Source organism: Anabrus simplex, chromosome 3 (genome assembly GCF_040414725.1).
Source record: "Anabrus simplex isolate iqAnaSimp1 chromosome 3, ASM4041472v1, whole genome shotgun sequence".
Taxonomy (NCBI): domain Eukaryota; kingdom Metazoa; phylum Arthropoda; class Insecta; order Orthoptera; family Tettigoniidae; genus Anabrus; species Anabrus simplex.
Genome location: NC_090267.1, coordinates 284,938,172 through 284,960,533, shown reverse-complemented (window position 1 = coordinate 284,960,533; position 22,362 = coordinate 284,938,172). Strand labels below are relative to the sequence as shown.

The window sequence follows — 22,362 nt, the reverse complement described above, 5'->3', positions numbered from 1 at the left end:
TTCCACGAGATACGGAATGTGAAACTGCTTAGAGATGCTAATATGAATTTCGACCATTATCTAACCAAGGTTAGTGTGTGGTTTGTAACCAAATTCCAATCACAAATCTCAAACACACAAAATCCATAGATTTCAGGTTAAGAACTCGTTATAAATTCTTGATTACCAGAAAGCGTTTCAGCCTCTACAATCACACAAGTGAGTTCAGGATGCTGCTACTCTAACAATTAATTTAGTAGGAAGAAGGAAATACCCTGGTGGACTGAACAGTGTGATGAAAACCTCAAAAAACAGTCATAAGCCTGGAATCCTTGGAATTAAACAAGACAAACTGAAGAATTCCTCAACCCATGTAAATAGTCATCTAAAATGATCTGTGAAGTAGCATGTTTATGAAAAGACTCAGCAAGAAGAACATAGAAAATAACAAAGTCCTTTAACACAAAGAGTTTATGCAGAATTTCTGATCTGATCCAACAGTTGAATAGCACATTACGGCTGTGGATAGTAGATTGAGTATCGAATATGATTTGCATTCAGCTTATATAGCCGGGAACCGTAGCCTGGGAATCACGTCACGCTGGTTGCATCAGTTTATTTAGGTCTTAATAACTGCCTCAATAATGTCTCGATTACAAACCATTACTCTCATCCTTGTTCCGTATTGAAAACAGCTATCTCAATAAGTTTTGTAAACTTAGTGAGATTCACAATTAAAATATCAAGGAAGGTTCAACCTTTTCAATACAAAACGTGTTGCATAAGATGTTCACAACATAATATTTATTAAATAGTTAGAACCGGTTTCGACGCTCATTGCGTCATCATCAGCTACAAAAATCACAAATGGGCAAAGTACATGTCATAAAAATTGCATTAATAACTCTTGCATGGCTGAATACAAATGGTAGAATGCTTTTTCTTAAAAGCTAGAAGAACTTGAGTAAAATATGATGATGTGATGTGACACATAAAAGCATAGTAGTTTGATGGGTAAGTATTGTGCATAAAATTGAACTGATGCTTTGAACATAAAAGTCTGAATATGATGATAAAACGATGTGGTGAAAATAAAGTAGTAAAATTGTCCACTCTTCTGATGTCCAGGTCCGATGCTATATAGCAATACCAACAAAAAGATTTTGTCGAGGCTAGGACACCTGATGTTGGGCGATTGAATAAGGTTGATCCTCGAATTAGTCTCAGCTCAACTTATAATGACAAAGCTAACCAAGCAAAATTTAAAGCCCATCAATACATGTGCCTAAGAATAAAGATCGCAAAACTGGGCAAGGACATTCGTTTCTTAAAACAATGTTTATTATACAATTTAACTCCGAACTTTCTTAAAAATAACTCGAAAAAAATACAACGTAAGTCTCCTCAACACTCGAAAACCCAAGCCAAGGTAAATAAAATCAGGCTTAAGAATGAAATAAGATTTTTATACCAGAAACAATCTTTTTTAAATAACAAACTATATGAGACGCACCTTGAGACAGCACATTTACTTTCTAAAGCTCAATGGAATATATTCCAAAATAAAATTGTGGACAAACTGTTCTATATACTTGAACAAAAACAAGCAACACATGAGAAGAAACTCAACAACCTTAAAAATAACACAAGGCTGAATAGTCCAACTACAACATTTCCTAACGAATCGAGTACCCGTAACCTAGAGTCTTTAATAGAACATTTCCATCCCCCAGTAGCTAACTTAACAGAAATAACACTTTCAGACAAGGAAAACGAGATCCTCGAAAAAGGACCAAAACACAATTGGCCTAATCCAAATAAAGTTAACATCGCTACCACACTAGTCATAGAATCCGAAACAGCCATAAAGAAAATACCTTTATACGCACAAGATGAGGTTAGATTCGATGTTAAACGAACTTTAAACAAAATCAATAACCTAAAAAACAGAACAACTCCCACTAATATTAGTTCACATATAAAAACCTTCGCAGAACGAGAACACAATACAAAACTCGCGAAAAAAATTAAAGTTCATAACCTTACCATCACAAAAGCTGATAAGGGCAATACAACGGTCATCATGGATAAAAGTGATTATATTGAAAAAACTTTTTATATTGAAAAAACAAAAAGTTTTTTCAATACTGGTTCTTTCTCTTTAGTCAAAAAAGATCCGACACAGCAAATCCGTCTCCTAAAACAAACTTTAAAAAATACATCATTCCTTTTTACAGAACAAGAAAAAACGAGATTAATTAATATGAATCCCGGCCTGCCTACCGCTAAAGCTCTCCCCCAAATCCATAAGACCGGCGTCCCCATACGCCCCATCATCAACTATAAACCTAGCCCATTATATAAATTGACCCAATTCATACAAAAATTTCTTAGTAAAAACTATAAATTTCAGTCGGAAAAATCCGTAAAAAACACCATCGAACTAATCGAAAAACTGAATAAATTTGAAATACTACCATTTCACGCCCTTCACTCATTCGATATTAATAATATGTATCCCAGTATCAACACCAAAAAACTCCTTCCCATAATACAAAAAAACCTAAAAACATATAGTGGGCTGAGTAAACTAGAGATCCAAGACTTTATGCAGGTCCTAAAACTCGTAATACATAACAACTATTTCGCATTTGACAAATGCATTTACCAACAAGATGGACTGGCTATCGGGTCGTCGGCCTCAGGAATTTTGGCTGAAATTTACATAGATTTCCTAGAAGACACTGCAATTAATACCAATAACACTTTTTCAAATATACACTTCTAGTCTAGATATGTTGATGATACTGTAGTTATTCTAGATGATAGAATTGTTAATGCAGCTACCACTCTTAATAACTTAAACAAGATTGATTCTAATATAAAATTCACATTAGAATCCGAGTCCAATTACTCGATCAATTTTTTAGACCTTACAATTAAACGACATCCTTCTTCTTTAGAATACAGTATCTACAGAAAACCAACCCAAACAGCGACTACTATCAGAAATGACTCTACACATCCACACGCACATAAATGCGCCACTTACTATAGTATGGTAGACCGTGCACTAAAAAATGCAGTTATCCAAGGAAAACCTAAAGAAGGAATTGAACACCATTCGTGCCATTGCTAAATTCAACGGTTATAACACCTCATTCATAGAACGCATCATTAACAAATGTAAACATAGACTAAAGACAACATTAACCAAAGAAAGACATAACCCTGCCCTATTCGCCACCTTCACCTTTAACGAAAACATACACAGTGTAACAAATATTTTCAAGAAACATAATATTAAAATTTCTTACAGAACAGCAATAGAAACATAGATATAGTTCACAATTCCAAATCAGTTAACAGGTCTAACATTTATGCAATGTCAGGCGTTTACCGTTTTCAATGCAATAACTGTTTTTCCTCATACATCGGACAGACCGGGCGCAGCTTCAAAGTTAGATACTTAGAACACGTTAATGCCATCAGATATAATAGATTTTCCGCAATAGGCCAACATATACGTGACTTAAAGCATAATTTTACTACCATAGAACAAGACCTAGAAATTCTCAAAAACATAAATAAAGGCCCTTTACTCGATGTTACGGAGAACTGTTTTATTCACCTAGACCAATTTTTTAACCCTAACTTAAATCTTAACGAAATCTCAGAAAAATCCAACATTCTTTTCGACTTCCTAATAGAAGTCTTTAGAGGTATAAAAACCACGGGAGGAAAATCAATCTTTCACGCTCTCCACAGTACTCTTTTAACGTCCCACACCACTGCCACTCCGCCCTCCTGACCCGCCTTAAACTCCGCCTCCCTACCCCTCTCCTCTCCACTTCCCCCCCCCCCCCTCCCACCCCTCTCACTCTAACTTTGCTACTCAGTCACACCCATCTCACTTGTCCACAACTCTTCTTACACCACACACTCAGCACGCTAAACAAGGTGAGTCTCATATCCTATCATCCTTGGCCGCGACTCCATTTAGACTTCCATTTCAATAACTTAGTTTTTCTTTCCTTTCTTTTAAGACTCACCACCCTGTTGAGCTGAGACTAATTCGAGGATCAACCTTATTCAATCGCCCAACATCAGGTGTCCTGGCCTCGACAAAATCTTTTTGTTGCTATTGCTATATAGCATCGGACCTGGACATCAGAAGAGTGGACAATTTTACTACTTTATTTTCACCACATCGTTTTATCATCATATTCAGACTTTTATGTTCAAAGCATCAGTTCAATTTTATGCACAATACTTACCCATCAAACTACTATGCTTTTATGTGTCACATCACATCATCATATTTTACTCAAGTTCTTCTAGCTTTTAAGAAAAAGCATTCTACCATTTGTATTCAGCCATGCAAGAGTTATTAATGCAATTTTTATGACATGTACTTTGCCCATTTGTGATTTTTGTAGCTGATGATGACGCAATGAGCGTCGAAACCGGTTCTAACTATTTAATAAATATTATGTTGTGAACATCTTATGCAACACGTTTTGTATTGAAAAGGTTGAACCTTCCTTGATATTTTAATTGTGAATCTCAGTTCAATACGGGAAAATGAAGTTTTTAACTTATAACTTAGTGAGATGTTGCGATTGTCGTAAAACTGGTAGGTGGTATAGGCTTTATTGAAATACACATGTTGCCGTTGTCAGTTTCTTTGAATCTTGATTATCATCGCAGGTATGAAATAAAATATGATATCAGCTGAACGTGGGGGACATGTACCTCTAGCCGGAAGTGGCGCAGTCTAGGTCATTAGCTCCATGTTGGCAGAGAAGGAACTGACATGTTCTCATCCAATGAAATACTTTGTGATTTAAACACACAATAATTGCTTTACTAACATTTCTAATATTATGTATAAAACGCCCATATGAGACTCGTACTCAGGGGTTATCAGGTAAAACAAGTAAGTAGGAACAGTTAATCTGATGGAAAGTGATTTTTTGTTTTGTTGTTGTTGTTGTTATTTTTATTATTATTATTATTATTATTATTATTATTAAAACAACATTTGCAGTATTGTCAAATTCACAACATAGTTCCATTTATTGTACAGGTTAGTTTAAAAAAATAATTTAAACAGTGTCTTTACATGTTAAATATTGAAGGGTGGATTTTACCAATCCCTTAAAATAATGTGTTAATTGTAACTCAATATGAAATACATTACGTGTGAATAAACAGTGTCCTCGGCAGTGTTTAAAGATTGCCTGTTAAACATTGGCTGTAGACAGAGTCTGATAAACAATATCTTTGCAAGGTGACAGCCATAGTTAGGCGTTGTTTAATTGTAAACAACATCTAAATACTATTTCTGCAATCGGTCCAAACTATCACCAAATTAAATGCCTTTGTTTCAACACAGCTACTATCTATTCTTACTTATTCTGCTGACAGATTAGTTGACAATCAAGAGTGTTACACAAACTGCTTTGGTAAACACCAGAAAGAGGCTACCTTTTACACGTTTTATCCATAGTGACATGTAAGAGAAGTTACCATGCTCTCTTGGAATATTATTTTGGAAAGATGATAAATAATTGGGTGTTGACATAATGACAATGCTCCTAGGACTATATGCTAAACATGAGTGAGCCGATTAATTCTTTTGAAACCACATATTGAGTTTCCACATGAGACCTTTATTTTGTAACTCAACTGGACATATTTGAGCTGTGATTATCTTCACTACATGTTGTTAGATGTTAATATATCTTGTCATATTATTTCAGGACAAATCACATGAACAAGGGCAAGCAACAGCAGAGGGACCGGAGAAAACTGCGGGAGAAACGACGAAGTACTGGAGTAGTTCATCTTCCATCTACCGAGGTAGGATTAATGTCAAATAGAAGTTCAGTGTCATTTCCACTGAAGTTCTATGTGCACCTCTTTCTGATATGTTTCTGGTAATATGGCCAATCCTTTCTGTATGCTTTTGTACTTGGTACTAATTTAGAGTTTTCTTTTAGTCTTGAATCTAATTATGGCTGATGTGTTGTAAAATGACTGTGGCACCATTGTTGACCAAAAACAAGGACTCACCGAGCGAGTAGGCCGTGCGGTTAGGAGCGCGCAGCTGTGAGCTCACATCCGGGAGATAGTGGGTTTGAACCCCACTGTCGGCAGCCCTGAAAATGGTTTTCCGTGGTTTCCCATTTTCACACGTTCGATCCTGGCTCAGTCCGGTGGTATTTGAAGGTGCTCAAATACGACAGCCCCGTGTCGGTAGATTTAGGGCTGAGTGGCTCAGACGGTTAAGGCGCTGGCCTTCTAACCCCAACTTGGCAGGTTCTAACCCCATTTTCACACCAGGCAAATGCTGGGGCTGTACCTTAATTAAGGCCACGGCCGCTTCCTTCCCATTCCTAGACTTTTCCTGTCCTATCGTCGCCATAAGGCCTATCTGTGTCGGTGCGATGTAAAACAAATAGCAAAAAAGAAACAAGGACATAGTGGCTCGTATATCTCTAGTCATGTTTTCTCTATTTTCTCCTTTATTTCAACTACACTCGTACGATAGAAAGGAATGTGCCCAATATTTGCTGAATGACTAAATGTATTTCCATTGAACTTTAAGTGTATTCATAAAAAAAACATGTAATCTTTGTAACAGTTGAATCCCTCCAGTGCTACCAACTGACAGGAGGATGTTACTGAAATTGTTATTAAGGTGTAAGCATGTCTGATATTATTTATTGTACCAACACACTTTCAAGGCATTTTTACCCAAGTTAACGTCAGTATTATTTATGTTGGTGCCTGCCCCAGGTTTTAGAGATTGTGTGCCTGTGTCTTACTGGGAGGCCTGGGTTCAATTCCCAGCCCTGTTAGGGATATTTACCTGGATCTGGAGGCTTGTCCGTAGTCTACTCATCCTACATGAGAACAATTAATTGAGGAGCTATCTGACATTGAGATAGCTGCTCCAGTCTGGAAAGCCAAGAGTAACAACAGAGAGAATACATCATGCTGACCACTCATCACCTCGTAATCTGCAGGCTGCCAAGCTAAACAGGGGTCGCTTGGTAGGCCGGGCCCTGTTAGCACTAAGGGGTTTGTTTTTGTTTGTTTTGTATTTTTATTTATTTGTTTATTATTATTTACTTCAGGTACTGCTTCAGAAATGGTGTTTTGATTAACAGAGTATATTTTACAAATTGTTTTATAAATTGAATATTTCTCAGAAGTATATTGCATCAGCAATGATTATTTAAGAGGCAAGGCAATGTCCGTCTGGTCAGAACAAAAAAATAATAAAATCATCTTCTCTATATTACATTACCTCTCCACTGCTCAATACTATTTACCTTATAGACACCATTGTTGTATGTTGTTCTTTACCAGATTTATTCACTAGCAAAGACGGGGGGTGGGGTTTCTCCTCTGGCTTGAAGGAATATATTGCCTCCAAGTCAGATAGCTCCCCTCCCTCACCGCCAGTGTTGTGAATTGATATTTTTCCAACTCATTGTGTACTCCTTGGAAACAGATTAGTAAAAGGGCATAGTTTTTGCCCTGGGACTCTCCATTATTCACCCCCGACAAAAAATACATATAATTTGGGTCTTCCTTAAACCTTCTTTTCTTTCATATGTATTCCTTAAGTTTGTTTTGGCTTTCTTTATTCAGAGTGCATTTAATCTGTACAAACCTCTTTTTCTGAACTTATTAGTCAACTTTTTCACCTTTCATTTCTTTTTGTATATATTTTTTCACACTTTTATTCTGCATCATCATAATCATCAACCATTTCCCTCGTCCAGCTTCTGCCTGGTTGGGTTGTTTATGGCTTTATCCAACCATCATTGTTCCTCCTTAACTGTGTTTCAAACCAAGTTTCTTCTAATTACACTATTCTTAATAATTTTCAACCACCTTAATTTGGGTCTCCCTCTTTCTCTCCCTGCTTATGTCTGGGTCTACATCATCTGCTTTGGCATCCTTTCATCTTCTTAACATGTCCAAATCATCTAATTTTATCCCACCAGACGAGTTGGCTGTGCGGTTAGGAGCCCGCAGCTGTGAGCTCGCATCCGGGAGATAGTGGGTTCGAATCCCACTGCCGGCAGTCCTGAAGATGGTTTTCCGTGGTTTCCCATTTTCACACCAGGAAAATGTTGGGGCTGTACCTTAATTAAGGCCACGGCTGCTTCCTTCCCATTCCTAGGCCTTTCCCGTCCCATCGTCGCCATAAGACCTATCTGTGTTGGTATGACGTAAAACAAAATAGCCAGAAAGAAATATTAATCCCTCTCCAGTATGTTGTAAAGCCTTTCTACTCCAATTTTCTTTCCGATGTCCTAATTTCACTGGCCTGGATTTTATTCTGATTTTTTGTCAGTGTCCAGGTCTCCGCTGCATATGTCAGTATTGGGCAGTAGTACATCTAACACATCACTTCTTTACACTTCATTGGTACTTCCTTCCTCCACACCAGGTTTCTCACACTCTGGTAAAATGCATTTCCCTGTTGAATAATCCTTTTCTGATCTCCGTGTCCAGCTCTGTATCCTGCATCCGTTCACTTCCCAAATACTTGAATCTCTCCACAATTTTAAGGTGTTGTCCCCTTATTTTTATAATTTCTTTCTTTCCTTCCTCCTCTAGTCAACACCATTGTCTGACTCTTTTTCCACACTGATTTTCATTCCATAATTTTCAGTAATCTCTCACATGTGGAGTTGCCCCTGTACTTCTGTTTCCCACACCTTAATAACATCTGCAAACAGCACTATCTTCAGCTCCCTGTCCCCATATTTTACCTTTGTCTCTTTCATAATTTTATCCATAACCATTACGAATAACAGTGGGAACAGCACACTTCCTTGTCATAGTCCAATTTCACTCCAAAACCACTTTGTCCTCCCCACGTGTCTGGACACTGTTGCAAAAATTTTTGTACATTGCTTCTTCATACTCCATTTGTTTTCCTAATCATTTCTGTTGCATTACTTTCCATACCTGTGTTCTGGGTACAATATTGTAAGCCTTTTCTAGATCATGGAATGTCATCACCATATCTCTTCCACGTTCCCAATGTTTTTCCGTTAACTGCCTCATACTGAAGATAGGGTCTAGTGTTGATCTTCTGTTTCAAAAGCCATATTGCTCTTCTTGTAAATGTCCTTCCACCTTTCTTCTCATTCTCTTTCCTAGTGTGCTTTCAGATATTTTTGCTACCTGTGATATGAGTGCAGTTCCTCAATAATTATCACGTATCTTCTTGTCCACCTACTTAAATATAGGTATCATTATTACTCCTTTACTCCAGTCATTTGGTACTAATTTTTCTTTCCAAATACATCTTCATCATTATATTTTGTAATATACTTCCCACAAATTAAATTTGTTTATTTGCTTTTCATCCTTTGTTGCTGAACAGGTGGTTAAACACAAAATTTGGTCTCTCTGTGGATCAAGCAATGGTAGAGTTTTGACCTCTAAATCCCAAGATCCTGGGTTTAAACCCAGCAGAGGTAGTTGCATTTTTGAAGGGCAGAAGAAAGTCTATTCGGCGCTCCACGTGATACGATGTCAGCATGTAAGATATCTTTGGTGACATGTTTAGTGTTTACAGAATTAATGATATACTCAACTATAGATATCACAAAAGATTTGGTTTACTCCACCTTCTGATAGAGTGAAATGGAACATTGAAATTAAAGCACAGGCAGCCTAAATGCATCAAATTAACCCTAGAATCATAAAGTCCTTCCAGTTAAACAGGAATCATAAACTTTCATCTGTCAGACTACCAAAAAGAAAAGCACTTTAATAACATTAAAAAACCAACATTTTACACAAAATACAGAATATTATACTTAAAACTACTAAACTTAGTGATGACAATACGCTTTGGTCAGTTTTTTCTCAATAGGCACAATCAATGCACTGTTTTGCCTGATGATCAAGACAAATGTGCCTTCGGCATGTTTTACAAAAGAATCGGGTCATTCTTCTTTTCAATGATGGACAAAACGCACAAATTGTTCTTCCTTCAGCAGTACCTGATTGAGGCTCTTCAGGAATGCCATCTTTTCCAAGAATTTCAGCGATGGTCCTCTTCAGGCTGTGCCTCAAAGTTGGTGTCTGAAGTCTCTCTTGCAGCTTTGGATCCATTAGCATTTCGGATATATCCTTTGCAAACTCTCGCCTTGAAAATGGCTTTTGGCCTTTTTGAACCATCTTATGCACATAAATAATGTATCCATTGACAAGTGATGTATTAATCATACTGTAAAAGATACACATTTGCCATCTTCTCGTTTTTCTTGAAGAGGACATCAATGTTGACATTTCATCGAAAGTGTCCACGGCACCTTTAGTCCCATTGTAGTCTTCCGCCATATCTGGTTTCCCACTGGCTGCTATTGTTCCTACTTCATGGCATGTAGAAAGGAGGATTACATTCTTGTCTGGTTTTCCTTTATAGGATACCATTGTTTTATACCATCATAACAAAACATGGAGGACCCAAGCTTTCTTCCTTTGACTGTTTTCATCTCTGGCGGTATCTGTGACTTGTCTTTTCTCATTGTTCCAATGATTGTCAGGTTATGGTCGCAATGCAGAGAATCAGCCAGACGAACTGAGGTGAACCAATTGTCGGTCGTAATATTTCTGTTTGATCCAGGTATTGGCTGGGTAATTTCATTCACGAAATACAAGGCCAAAGGGAGGTTTGTTGGATTAGTACCTTTACCAAGATATGGGATCGCATTGAGCTTGTACTTCGTTTTAACATCACATAATAAAATGATTTTTATCCCATATTTATTGGGCTTTTTGGGCATATACATGTGAAATGGACAGCGGCCTCGAAATGCGATCAGCTGTTCATTGACTGTCAGGAAACCTCCTGGAATATAGTTACGAGTGCAGGCTGAAACAAATTGATCCCAAAGCTCACGTATAGGTGCAAACTTATCATGTTCACGACGCAAAGGTCTGGTGGTCTTGTTTATAAGAAAGTCAAAACGGTCTTTTGACATGCAAGATACATAGCCTGATCCACCAAAACTAGAGTCAAATAATTATTTAGAGTTCACATGGTTACTTTTCTGAGCAGCTGACAGTACTAACAGACCCATGAGAGATTTAATTTCTACTAAATTAGTTGTGCCATTGGTTGAGGTTATATTTCGGTATTTTTTATTTTTATCAGTGATTTCAGTATTGGTGTGAGTAACTATTTGGTTTAGCATATCATCAGAAAAAAATTAAGTGAAAGCATCTATTGGACTTTCCACTTTTTCTAATCATTTACTGGCCTTTGTCTCGTATAAATAATATTTCGAGCTGGTGTTCGGCTTTTTTGCGGACCACTTATGACCGTCTCATCCTCTAAGAATCATTTTCCTTGGAAAAATTATATTTGGGTGGCTACTGTTGCTATCATCGTTATCACTGTCAGATTCCGAATGTTGATTACTATTACTTGCCTGATGTGCGCCCTGAGATGAAGTTTGAAGTTCTTCACTTGCCAATTGATCGCTTTCATCTTCTGAGCTGTTGAGCAATGAGGTAGGGTCAGCATCACTGTCTGACCAATGCAATGATTCTTCTACAACATCTTCAACTTCACTTACATCACTTTCATTACCACTAATGTCTCCTGAAGAGAGTGGTTCTCTGTCTACTTCAGAAAGAACTGCCGCTATATCAATTCATCATCGTGCGCAAGATTTTCCATTTCAGTATCCTATTAAGCTTACGTATTACGAACAAAAACAATACTGTAATAAACCAAATATTCACACTATTTACAGCTATGTACAAATCACGAACACTTTCACAAATCATAAACTTTCGTCTCTCAGACGACGGTCATATCGCAGCAAACAAACAACTGGACCTTTATGCTTGAAACCAACATCAGCACTGATTGTTGATAGCTGGGGAAGAATTGATGGAGGGGGAAGGCACAGTTCATTATCGTCTGTAAATTCCCGCAGAAACTACAGAGGTGCGTAGTCTGGGAGACGAAAGTTTATGATTCTAGGGTTAAAATGCCTGCACATATTAGTTAAGTCCATGAGGTGGTGATGGTGGTGGTAGTAGTAGTAGTAGTAGTAGTTAACATACAATTTTGCATGTTTTATGGAGTTCAAGCTATATGTTTGACAAAGTCTAATCTGTATTTATATTTATTTATCTATATCTATTTATATTAGCTATATCTGGGGTGGAGATGTAGTGTCAGGCTGACTTACTGTGCATGTAGTGTAAGAGGTCATAGATGCTTGCCTCAGAGACATTAGGCAAATTTAGTAGTGTCCTTGCACTGGCTCATTGGAAGCATGTTTTAGTTGTTCATATTAGTGAGGCTTCTTTGTTCGGCCACTTCAGAGGATTCACCTTTCAACAAGTGGAACAGTTGGTTGAAGTTAAGAGTCAGATTTAAGAAGGAATTTTACATTTGGTTAGGGCAGCTTGTTGATTACTGCTGCAGAGGTCGATCTGTTGTTGAAAAGTGCACATACGGACAGTCAGTAGAGGGAGCACGGCATTTGTCGTTTTAGGCTAGTACTAAGAACTTAATTGCTTAGTGACGTAATTTCTCATCTGACAGCATTTTCGGAACTTTTTCAGTTATCTGAATAGTGTCGCTGTACAAAACCTAGTTCTGTATGGTTTTTGTTTCTGATGGACATGCATATACTCCCTACAGTGTAATAGTATGGCGCGCCGTTAGCCTACAGGTTACAGCAGTGTTACGATTGCCGCTGATGTGGATAGGTGTTTGTTCTCTTCGTAGCTGTAAATATTTATGGTTTTGTTAAATGTAACTGTGAATATATTTTCTTGCGAAACATGTTACTGCAAAAAACAGCGGAAAGAAATGAGCTATGAGCATTCTACTTATGAAGTCGCTCTCTGCATACATCATTGCTTTGAACAGTATCATACATTCAAAAAGTTTTGAAATGACCATGCTTTCTCGATCTATAATGCATTTTAATGTCCCTCAAAGTTGTAATAAATAAATTTACTGAAATTTCGGGGGGGTGGGGGAATTTCTTACTCCCCAGAGGTTGTTTACTGGTCAAATACGTACTCGAATGCGGCGATACTTATTGCACGGCATATGCCGTGTGCACTCGTCAAAGGTTAAATGCAGTGCTATTTAAGGAAGTCACCAATTTTCTGCAATGTTCTCAGACTGTCATTACATGATCATACCAGCCAACCCTTTTGATTTACCCAGAAACTTTCCGTTTTTTAACTCGTCTTCCGTTTCCCCGATTAATTTTTACTTCTACCTATATTTCACCAATATAACCTCCAGTACGTTCAATGCTTTTCCCCTACGATAAAGTATAAATCCTTATGTGCTTGTGTAATTTACGCAACATCATTTACAAGGGTATTTATTTGGCGCTTTATTTCGCGAATGCATTTTCCGTCACCTTCGTACGAGTATATCGTGTTTCGTGCTCACCACAGCAGCGTGTGTGCTTTACAGCAGGGAATCCGGAATGGCAATCGTCGTACAAACAAGAGAGGCTAGTGCGCACCAGCAGCTCCGTTAATCGAGACGGAAGAATGAGTTTGTTATTGTATGTTGAACATCGTTTGTTCCATGTGTAGGTGTGATATAAATATTATTCATATGTACTGTATATGTCATAGGCATAAATGAGAATTATTAGGTACATTTTCTTGTAACCATTTTTATCCTTACTTAGTTTAAGATTTTAAATTTAATGGGCAATTCACATTGTAACTGTCGTTTTTTCACCGAGGCCGTAGTGCAATATACGTGATGAAATCCAAGAATTAAAAATCTTCCTATTTTTGATTTATTAAAGTTGGCAGGTATGCATGATGCTGCTCTGTTATCACAGGGCTGCTCAATCAATCATTCGGTCAATCAGTGAGCATTGATCTTCATTTAGGACTTTACCTAGGTGGCAGATTTCCTATCAGTTATTTACCTTGTCTTTTCTTAAATGATTCCTAGGAACTTGTAAATGTTTAAATTTAAGAATTTCATTTTTAAGTCCATATTGAACTGTGAATAATAGATAAGTAAAATTAAAAATCCACCTTTTCAATACTAAAATTGAACTAAATAATAAAAAAATAATTAAAAAAGGTCTTGTCATAAATGAACTGAGAAAAATTCCCTTGAAGTTCTTATTAATGTTACAACTTCCACCTTTTAAAATTGGTTTCAATATTCAAATTAACCCTAGAACACAAACCCTAATTTGGTAGTATATAAACACAAACCCTCGTAAAATTTACGACTATTTATTTCCATTAAAATTATAAAATCCTTTTAATCACAACCACCTACTCAATACATTATATTACTCATTGAATTATAAAATAATCATGAGGTGTCTTAAATAAAGGAACATGTTTCGTTCGACATAGCGAACATCATCAGCCTTAATTTACAAGGATTAGGTCAGGGCCCTGAGCTGAATGATAAAAATTGTTAAAAGAGTGACAATACCATAATAAAAAGTAAAATGATAACATTAAACATGAAATTATAACAATATGTACAGATTAACAGCAAGTATGCAGAGGAATACTTTGAATGATGGTAGTCTATAAAGTTAAAACAAACATGAGGTTGTAAAAGTAAAAAGATATAGATATAGTAGATCTTAAATTATATGTCAATGCGTGAAGCGTGGATTAATTGTTGACTATGGAGTTCTTAATTGAGCAAAACAAAAGTTAAAATAGAGTTTATTGATTAGTGCGAGTCAAGCTGAGTCAGTTAAAAGGCGCAAAGCGACGAAGCTAAGGTTGAAATGACGTAAACTTCAGTAGTTAGGAATTCTGTAGGAGAGCCAACACAATGCCAGAAGGAAATACAGGTTGAACTAGTCCGTATTTACACGCTAGCAGTAGAATTAAACTTATACAACGTAGGACACCAATGTGGACTCGTTAAGTAACTATAACTTGAAAGTAGGGAGAGTTCCAGCAAACCAGAATGGATGGAGCAGATTATGGCACAATTGGAGTTAGAAATCTGAAAAGAAAGAAAAGGGAGGAAAAATAAAATTATGTTATAATGAAAAAAAGTTAGTAAAAGTTAGAAGGAGGCTTACCCTTGGGACTAGTGTGAGGTGTTCGCTAACGTTGGCTGCGCGAATCAAACTGGCGAGTAACCTTATTGCTGCTTCTAGTATTGTATGTATGTATACGTAGAGGCGGGGAGTGAGTCATGTGAGGAGGAGGGGTGACCGATTCCTTAGGCGGGTCGGGTAATCGTGGAGGGGGTGTCGCATGAGAGGGCAGTAGAGTAGTAGTTGTATTATTAACAGTTGTATAATTAAAGATTCTCGTAAAGTTATTATTATTTATATTGAAAAGAGAGAGTAGTTCTGGAATTTTCACGATTATTGGACTTTTAATTTCTGAAGTATCATTTAAATTTTGATGCCCGTTGAAATGCTGGTCTAGGAATATGTAAATGTTCTCAAACTCTGTCATAAGTTTACTTTTATTGACGTATTTCAAGATTTGAAGGTCTTTATCAATTGTAGTAAAACTGTGGCCAGTCTCTTCCATATGGGTGCTCATGGCGGAATACTTTTTATGTTTCGAAGCGTTGTAATGTTCAAGGTATCTGGTCAAAAAGCTACGTCCAGTCTGTCCGATGTAGGAGAATCCACAATGGGTGCATTTAAGCCTATAGATACCAGAGTTCGAGAATTTATTGTGATTAATGTTAACTATATTTGAATTGAAGAATATATTACGGTTCGTATATCGGGTTCTATAAGCGATATTAATATCGTATTTCTTTAGAGGGTTAGTAACTTGAAATAGGCCTGGATTTGTGTAGGTGAAGGGAGCATATTTAGTTTTTTTAGGCTTGTCTGGAATCAATTTTGTTGCAGTTTTTAATTTTATCTTGTTAATGATTTTATTAATCATTAAGGGGTTATAGCCGTTAATTCTGGCTAAATCCTTAATATAGTTTAGTTCTTTTTTGCGATTTTCAGTTGTCAGCGGGATTTTTAATGCTCTATAGACAAGACTAAAAAATGCAGCCTGTTTATGAGATTGCGGATGTAAGGAATCGTTTCTTATAGTGATGGGGGCACAAGAAGGCTTTCTAAATATTTGAAAAATGAACTTATTATTCTCTCTTGAAATGTTTAAATCTAAAAAGTTTAGAGAACCATTGATCTCATCTTCCTTAGTGAATTTGACATCATTGTCAAGCTCATTAAGGGATGTTAGCACACTATGACTATCGTTTTTCTGTGTATCTATAATGGCAAAAGTGTCATCAACATACCTTAACCATAATTGAAGACCATTAATATTATTGATTATTTTGTTATTTTCCAAATCATCCATAAAGATATTAGCTAGAATGCCCGAGATCGGGTCACCCATTGCTAGGCCCTTTTGATGATAAGCAAAACTGTCAAGATTATTAAATCAAACCTTTTAAAACACAGTAACCTTAGCAAATGCGAAATAGATAATTTCATCAGTCTGTTAGAATTTGTACTTAATAACAACTATTTCACCTTCAATAATAGAATATATCATCAAAAGGGCCTAGCAATGGGTGACCCGATCTCGGGCATTCTAGCTAATATCTTTATGGATGATTTGGAAAATAACAAAATAATCAATAATATTAATGGTCTTCAATTATGGTTAAGGTATGTTGATGACACTTTTGCCATTATAGATACACAGAAAAACGATAGTCATAGTGTGCTAACATCCCTTAATGAGCTTGACAATGATGTCAAATTCACTAAGGAAGATGAGATCAATGGTTCTCTAAACTTTTTAGATTTAAACATTTCAAGAGAGAATAATAAGTTCATTTTTCAAATATTTAGAAAGCCTTCTTGTGCCCCCATCACTATAAGAAACGATTCCTTACATCCGCAATCTCATAAACAGGCTGCATTTTTTAGTCTTGTCTATAGAGCATTAAAAATCCCGCTGACAACTGAAAATCGCAAAAAAGAACTAAACTATATTAAGGATTTAGCCAGAATTAACGGCTATAACCCCTTAATGATTAATAAAATCATTAACAAGATAAAATTAAAAACTGCAACAAAATTGATTCCAGACAAGCCTAAAAAAACTAAATATGCTCCCTTCACCTACACAAATCCAGGCCTATTTCAAGTTACTAACCCTCTAAAGAAATACGATATTAATATCGCTTATAGAACCCGATATACGAACCGTAATATATTCTTCAATTCAAATATAGTTAACATTAATCACAATAAATTCTCGAACTCTGGTATCTATAGGCTTAAATGCACCCATTGTGGATTCTCCTACATCGGACAGACTGGACGTAGCTTTTTGACCAGATACCTTGAACATTACAACGCTTCGAAACATAAAAAGTATTCCGCCATGAGCACCCATATGGAAGAGACTGGCCACAGTTTTACTACAATTGATAAAGACCTTCAAATCTTGAAATACGTCAATAAAAGTAAACTTATGACAGAGTTTGAGAACATTTACATATTCCTAGGCCAGCATTTCAACGGGCATCAAAATTTAAATGATACTTCAGAAATTAAAAGTCCAATAATCGTGAAAATTCCAGAACTACTCTCTCTTTTCAATATAAATAATAATAACTTTACGAGAATCTTTAATTATACAACTGTTAATAATACAACTACTACTCTACTGCCCTCTCATGCGACACCCCCTCCACGATTACCCGACCCGCCTAAGGAATCGGTCACCCCTCCTCCTCACATGACTCACTCCCCGCCTCTACGTATACATACATACAATACTAGAAGCAGCAATAAGGTTACTCGCCAGTTTGATTCGCGCAGCCAACGTTAGCGAACACCTCACACTAGTCCCAAGGGTAAGCCTCCTTCTAACTTTTACTAACTTTTTTTCATTATAACATAATTTTATTTTTCCTCCCTTTTCTTTCTTTTCAGATTTCTAACTCCAATTGTGCCATAATCTGCTCCATCCATTCTGGTTTGCTGGAACTCTCCCTACTTTCAAGTTATAGTTACTTAACGAGTCCACATTGGTGTCCTACGTTGTATAAGTTTAATTCTACTGCTAGCGTGTAAATACGGACTAGTTCAACCTGTATTTCCTTCTGGCATTGTGTTGGCTCTCCTACAGAATTCCTAACTACTGAAGTTTACGTCATTTCAACCTTAGCTTCGTCGCTTTGCGCCTTTTAACTGACTCAGCTTGACTCGCACTAATCAATAAACTCTATTTTAACTTTTGTTTTGCTCAATTAAGAACTCCATAGTCAACAATTAATCCACGCTTCACGCATTGACATATAATTTAAGATCTACTATATCTATATCTTTTTACTTTTACAACCTCATGTTTGTTTTAACTTTATAGACTACCATCATTCAAAGTATTCCTCTGCATACTTGCTGTTAATCTGTACATATTGTTATAATTTCATGTTTAATGTTATCATTTTACTTTTTATTATGGTATTGTCACTCTTTTAACAATTTTTATCATTCAGCTCAGGGCCCTGACCTAATCCTTGTAAATTAAGGCTGATGATGTTCGCTATGTCGAACGAAACATGTTCCTTTATTTAAGACACCTCATGATTATTTTATAATTCAATGAGTAATATAATGTATTGAGTAGGTGGTTGTGATTAAAAGGATTTTATAATTTTAATATATTGTCCTCAATACGGTTCTATTATGAGATTAATTACATGTATTTATTTCCATGATGATAAAATGTAATTGCACACAAAATGTAATATAAGAAGCATGTATTAGCATGTAAGTTATTTTACAGAGTGTTAACTCCTAGTTTTTCAAGTCCCTGGTGTCTCATTTACAGCAGTTAGTGCAAAGATTTGCTCTATGTTACTTGCAACATGCGCGGTGACATTCGCTGCAGTATGTTGTCGCCATTCGCTTTTTCTGAGCAGGACAGATGTGACAAATAGTTCCCTTGCCAGTACTAATTATTGCTTCATTTGTATGGACTACTATTGTGTTTATCATACCATCTGTGAAGAGCAAAGAAAATTAATCCTTAGTTGTTTCCGTAGCGTTTCCAATAAGGGTCTGATCAAAGTGTATTATGTTTCTGCTTAGAATGCGACTTCGCGACCGACTGGCAAGCTTTGCGGACCAGCGGTGATTATTCCTTCCTTTTTGAATCTTCCTAGGGGCAATCACGATATTTACATTTCTCGGTGGGGAGTTAACATCTCGGTGGTCTTCTTTTTCAGATGTTGAACTTGTGGACTTTTCAGATTCAAGTCTTCTGCGCTTATGGCCTCATTGCACAGTGACAGGGGAGTCATCATGACTGCTTGGGATTATTTCCGTATTCCGTGCTGGTATATCTTCTTCATCTGTATCTCTCAGCGTTATGTCATCAGTCTGTACATTATCAACCTCTTCATCAGAACTAGAATCATTACATGAACCACACCCTTCCTCTTTTTCGAAAATCGACACAACTTTTTCTCTGAAATTCGGGTCATCTCCTCGTATAATACTCATCTGCAATAACAGTAACGGCACACGTTACTTACCAGTATGTGTATGACAAGTTCTGTGGTTCTAAATACTTATTTCATTCAGAATAGTGCTGTAATGTAACTTTGTTACAGAACTTACCGTGGCAAGTTTAGCATACGTAGTCACAAATCGTCGTAAATTTTACGACGCAACAGTCTTTAATTTGAAATCAACAGACTCACTCTAACAGTGCACGCACACTGACGAAGCTCGCGGTATTGTAGGGAGCTACTGAGTAGGGCAGCAACGTGGCACGAAAAGCCTAGCGGATAGAGCCGTGTTGCCAAGTATGCATCGTAAAAATTATGAGGGTTTGTGCTCCAGGGTTAAAGGAAACTATCCATAACTGTAATACAGTTTCCATAGAAACAATTTACAACATTTAAAACAGGCGACTGTTAACAGTTTATTTTTCAAGAATATTTTAAATGTTTATAAAGGAACTTTATACATGGTTCATCCTTTGTACTTCTGATCAATTGTGACAAGACCTTTTATTTAAATTGAGAATCTTCCTACTGTAAGTAGAACTCAGGACTTTCAAGATTTCATGTTGCGTAAAATAATTGTTATGTTAAAGTGTGATTCTAATTGTGCTGTCATATTTACAGAGAAACTTTATATGTGGTTCGACCTTTGTATAACATGTCTTTTATGACAAGACTTTTTTATTTATTTGGGAATCTTACAGTTCTAAGGTGAACTCAATACTTTCAAAGTTCTAACTTGAGTGAAAAGAATTATGCTGTTTTAAGTGTCGTTGTAATCGTGACTCCAAGATTTTGAAATTGTGCCATTGATTTAATGATGATATATTTATTTACGATTGCCTGTTCTCATATTTGGCTGAAGATGATGCTCACCAGCGTCAAAACTAGTCTTAAGTAAATATTATAACTTACTTAGTTTAATTTTAGTATTGAAAAGGAAGATTCTTAATTTTACTTATCTATTAACTTGTAAATGTATCAAACATTTTCCCTTGATAAATTATTCCATTCCCTAATTCCTCTTCCACTGGGCGAGTTGGCCATGTGGTCAGGGGCGTGCAGCTGTGAGCTCGCATCTGGGAGATAGTGGGTTCGAACCCCACTGTCAGCAGCCCAGAAGATGGTTTTCCGTGGTTTCCCATTTTCACACCAGGCAAATGCTGGGGTTGTACCTCAAGACCACGGCCACTTTCTTCCCATTCCTAGGCCTTTCCTGTCCCGTCATCGCCATAAGACCTATCTGTCCTCTTCCTATAAGTGAATATATGCCCCAATTTGTTCTCTTGAATTCCAAATTTATCTTAATATTATGATCTTTCCTACCTTCAGAAGTTTCACTCAAGCTTAATAGTTTACTAATGTAATCCCACGCCATTTCACTACTGCACCTAGGAACATCCCGCCTAATTGAGCAACCTATCTCCTTACTCCAAAGTCTTCCCAGCACAGAGTTTGCAACATTTTCATAAGACTGCTCTGCCCAGGACAAATCGTGCTGCTTTCCTTCAGATCTTTTCCATTTCTTGTTTCATATAACCCTAGTGTGGGTCCCGTACACTTACACCATACTCTAATTGGGATCTTACCAGAGACTTATAGGCCCTCTCCTTTACATACTTACTACAACCCCTAAATACTCTCATAACCATATGAAGAGATCTGTAACCTTTATTAACCCTTGAACTGGCAATGTTAAATCTTTTGGGGGCAGCCATATTTTGCAGCTTTTACTTGTCAAAATAAAATACAAAATATCCACAGTGTATGAAATAAATCGATGAAGTTTTTATACTGTATCTACGTAAAGCTAATACACTGATGATTGTCGTGTTGATGCAAAATTACATAAATGTTTTGACAAGAAAAATTTACAGCCTGTTCAAACAAAAAGTGTAATTCCTAAATTCAAAATAATAATAATAATAATAATAATAATAATAATACAAATTTTGATCATATGTACACAAAACTGATATATACGGATTGTCAATAAAGTACATGTGATGCACTAGCAAAAGTTTCATCACTCTGAGAGGTATATTCTAAAAATATTAGGGAAAATGTATTGGCATGTGTTGCTCAGGAGGCCACATTGTTCTGATAGGTTGCTGTATGGCAGGTTCGTCATCACTTTCACTTTAGAATATTTGATGCGAAGAATTAGTTTATGCACATTCAGAATCAAATTCGATCTCTGTTGGTTCATTCTCAGTAACATCAAAGTCAGATCAGTCAATTTCATCTTCTAACAAATTTTGCCACTTCATCACTAATTTTCCATAATGAAGATGCCATATTTAGACAAACACACTGTACTAAAAATGTATATAATCAAATAACATAACGATAAATAAAATCAAATAACATAAATACAGAGGTAAATCTACGAAATATAATTAAATAGAATAGCAAAGCAGAGCCTGTGAAGGATTGTTTACTAATACTACAGCAATGGCAGTCAAACAGATGGTCGGAAAACTGCACTCGTTTATTTCCGTGAAATTGCGCCCAAAGAGGTTGTAAATATGAATAAAACTGAACTCATGACATCTGTTGAAGAACTGAGGAAATTACATCATGAAATACGGACATTCGACAGTACCACTACCACAGGGACCAAACTGTTGAATATTGCCAGTTTTAGGGTTAACAACTTCGTTAATGTGATTAACCCAATGAAGATCTTTCCTTATATTAACACCTTGGTACTTACAGTGATACCCTTGAGGTACTTTCACTCCATCAACCCCTTGTGGGGGGGGGGGGGTAGAATACACGTACGGTATCCCCTGCATGTTATGCGAGGTGCCATTGGGGCCATTAAGGCTGTTAACTTG

The 22,362-nt window shown here is 36.6% G+C and overlaps 1 protein-coding gene across 5 annotated transcripts in view; it reads left to right on the top strand.

Moving 5' to 3' along the window:
* The window catches only part of LOC136866267 (PRKC apoptosis WT1 regulator protein), a 303,714-nt gene that overhangs the window by 108,592 nt on the left and 172,760 nt on the right, over nucleotides 1-22,362 (top strand). For all 5 annotated transcript variants that reach the window (XM_067143078.2, XM_067143081.2, XM_067143080.2 and 2 more), the window contains exon 4: nucleotides 5,745-5,844. In XM_067143078.2, coding sequence (XP_066999179.1) covers nucleotides 5,745-5,844 — 100 coding nt within the window. The remainder of the gene's footprint in view (nucleotides 1-5,744; nucleotides 5,845-22,362) is intronic.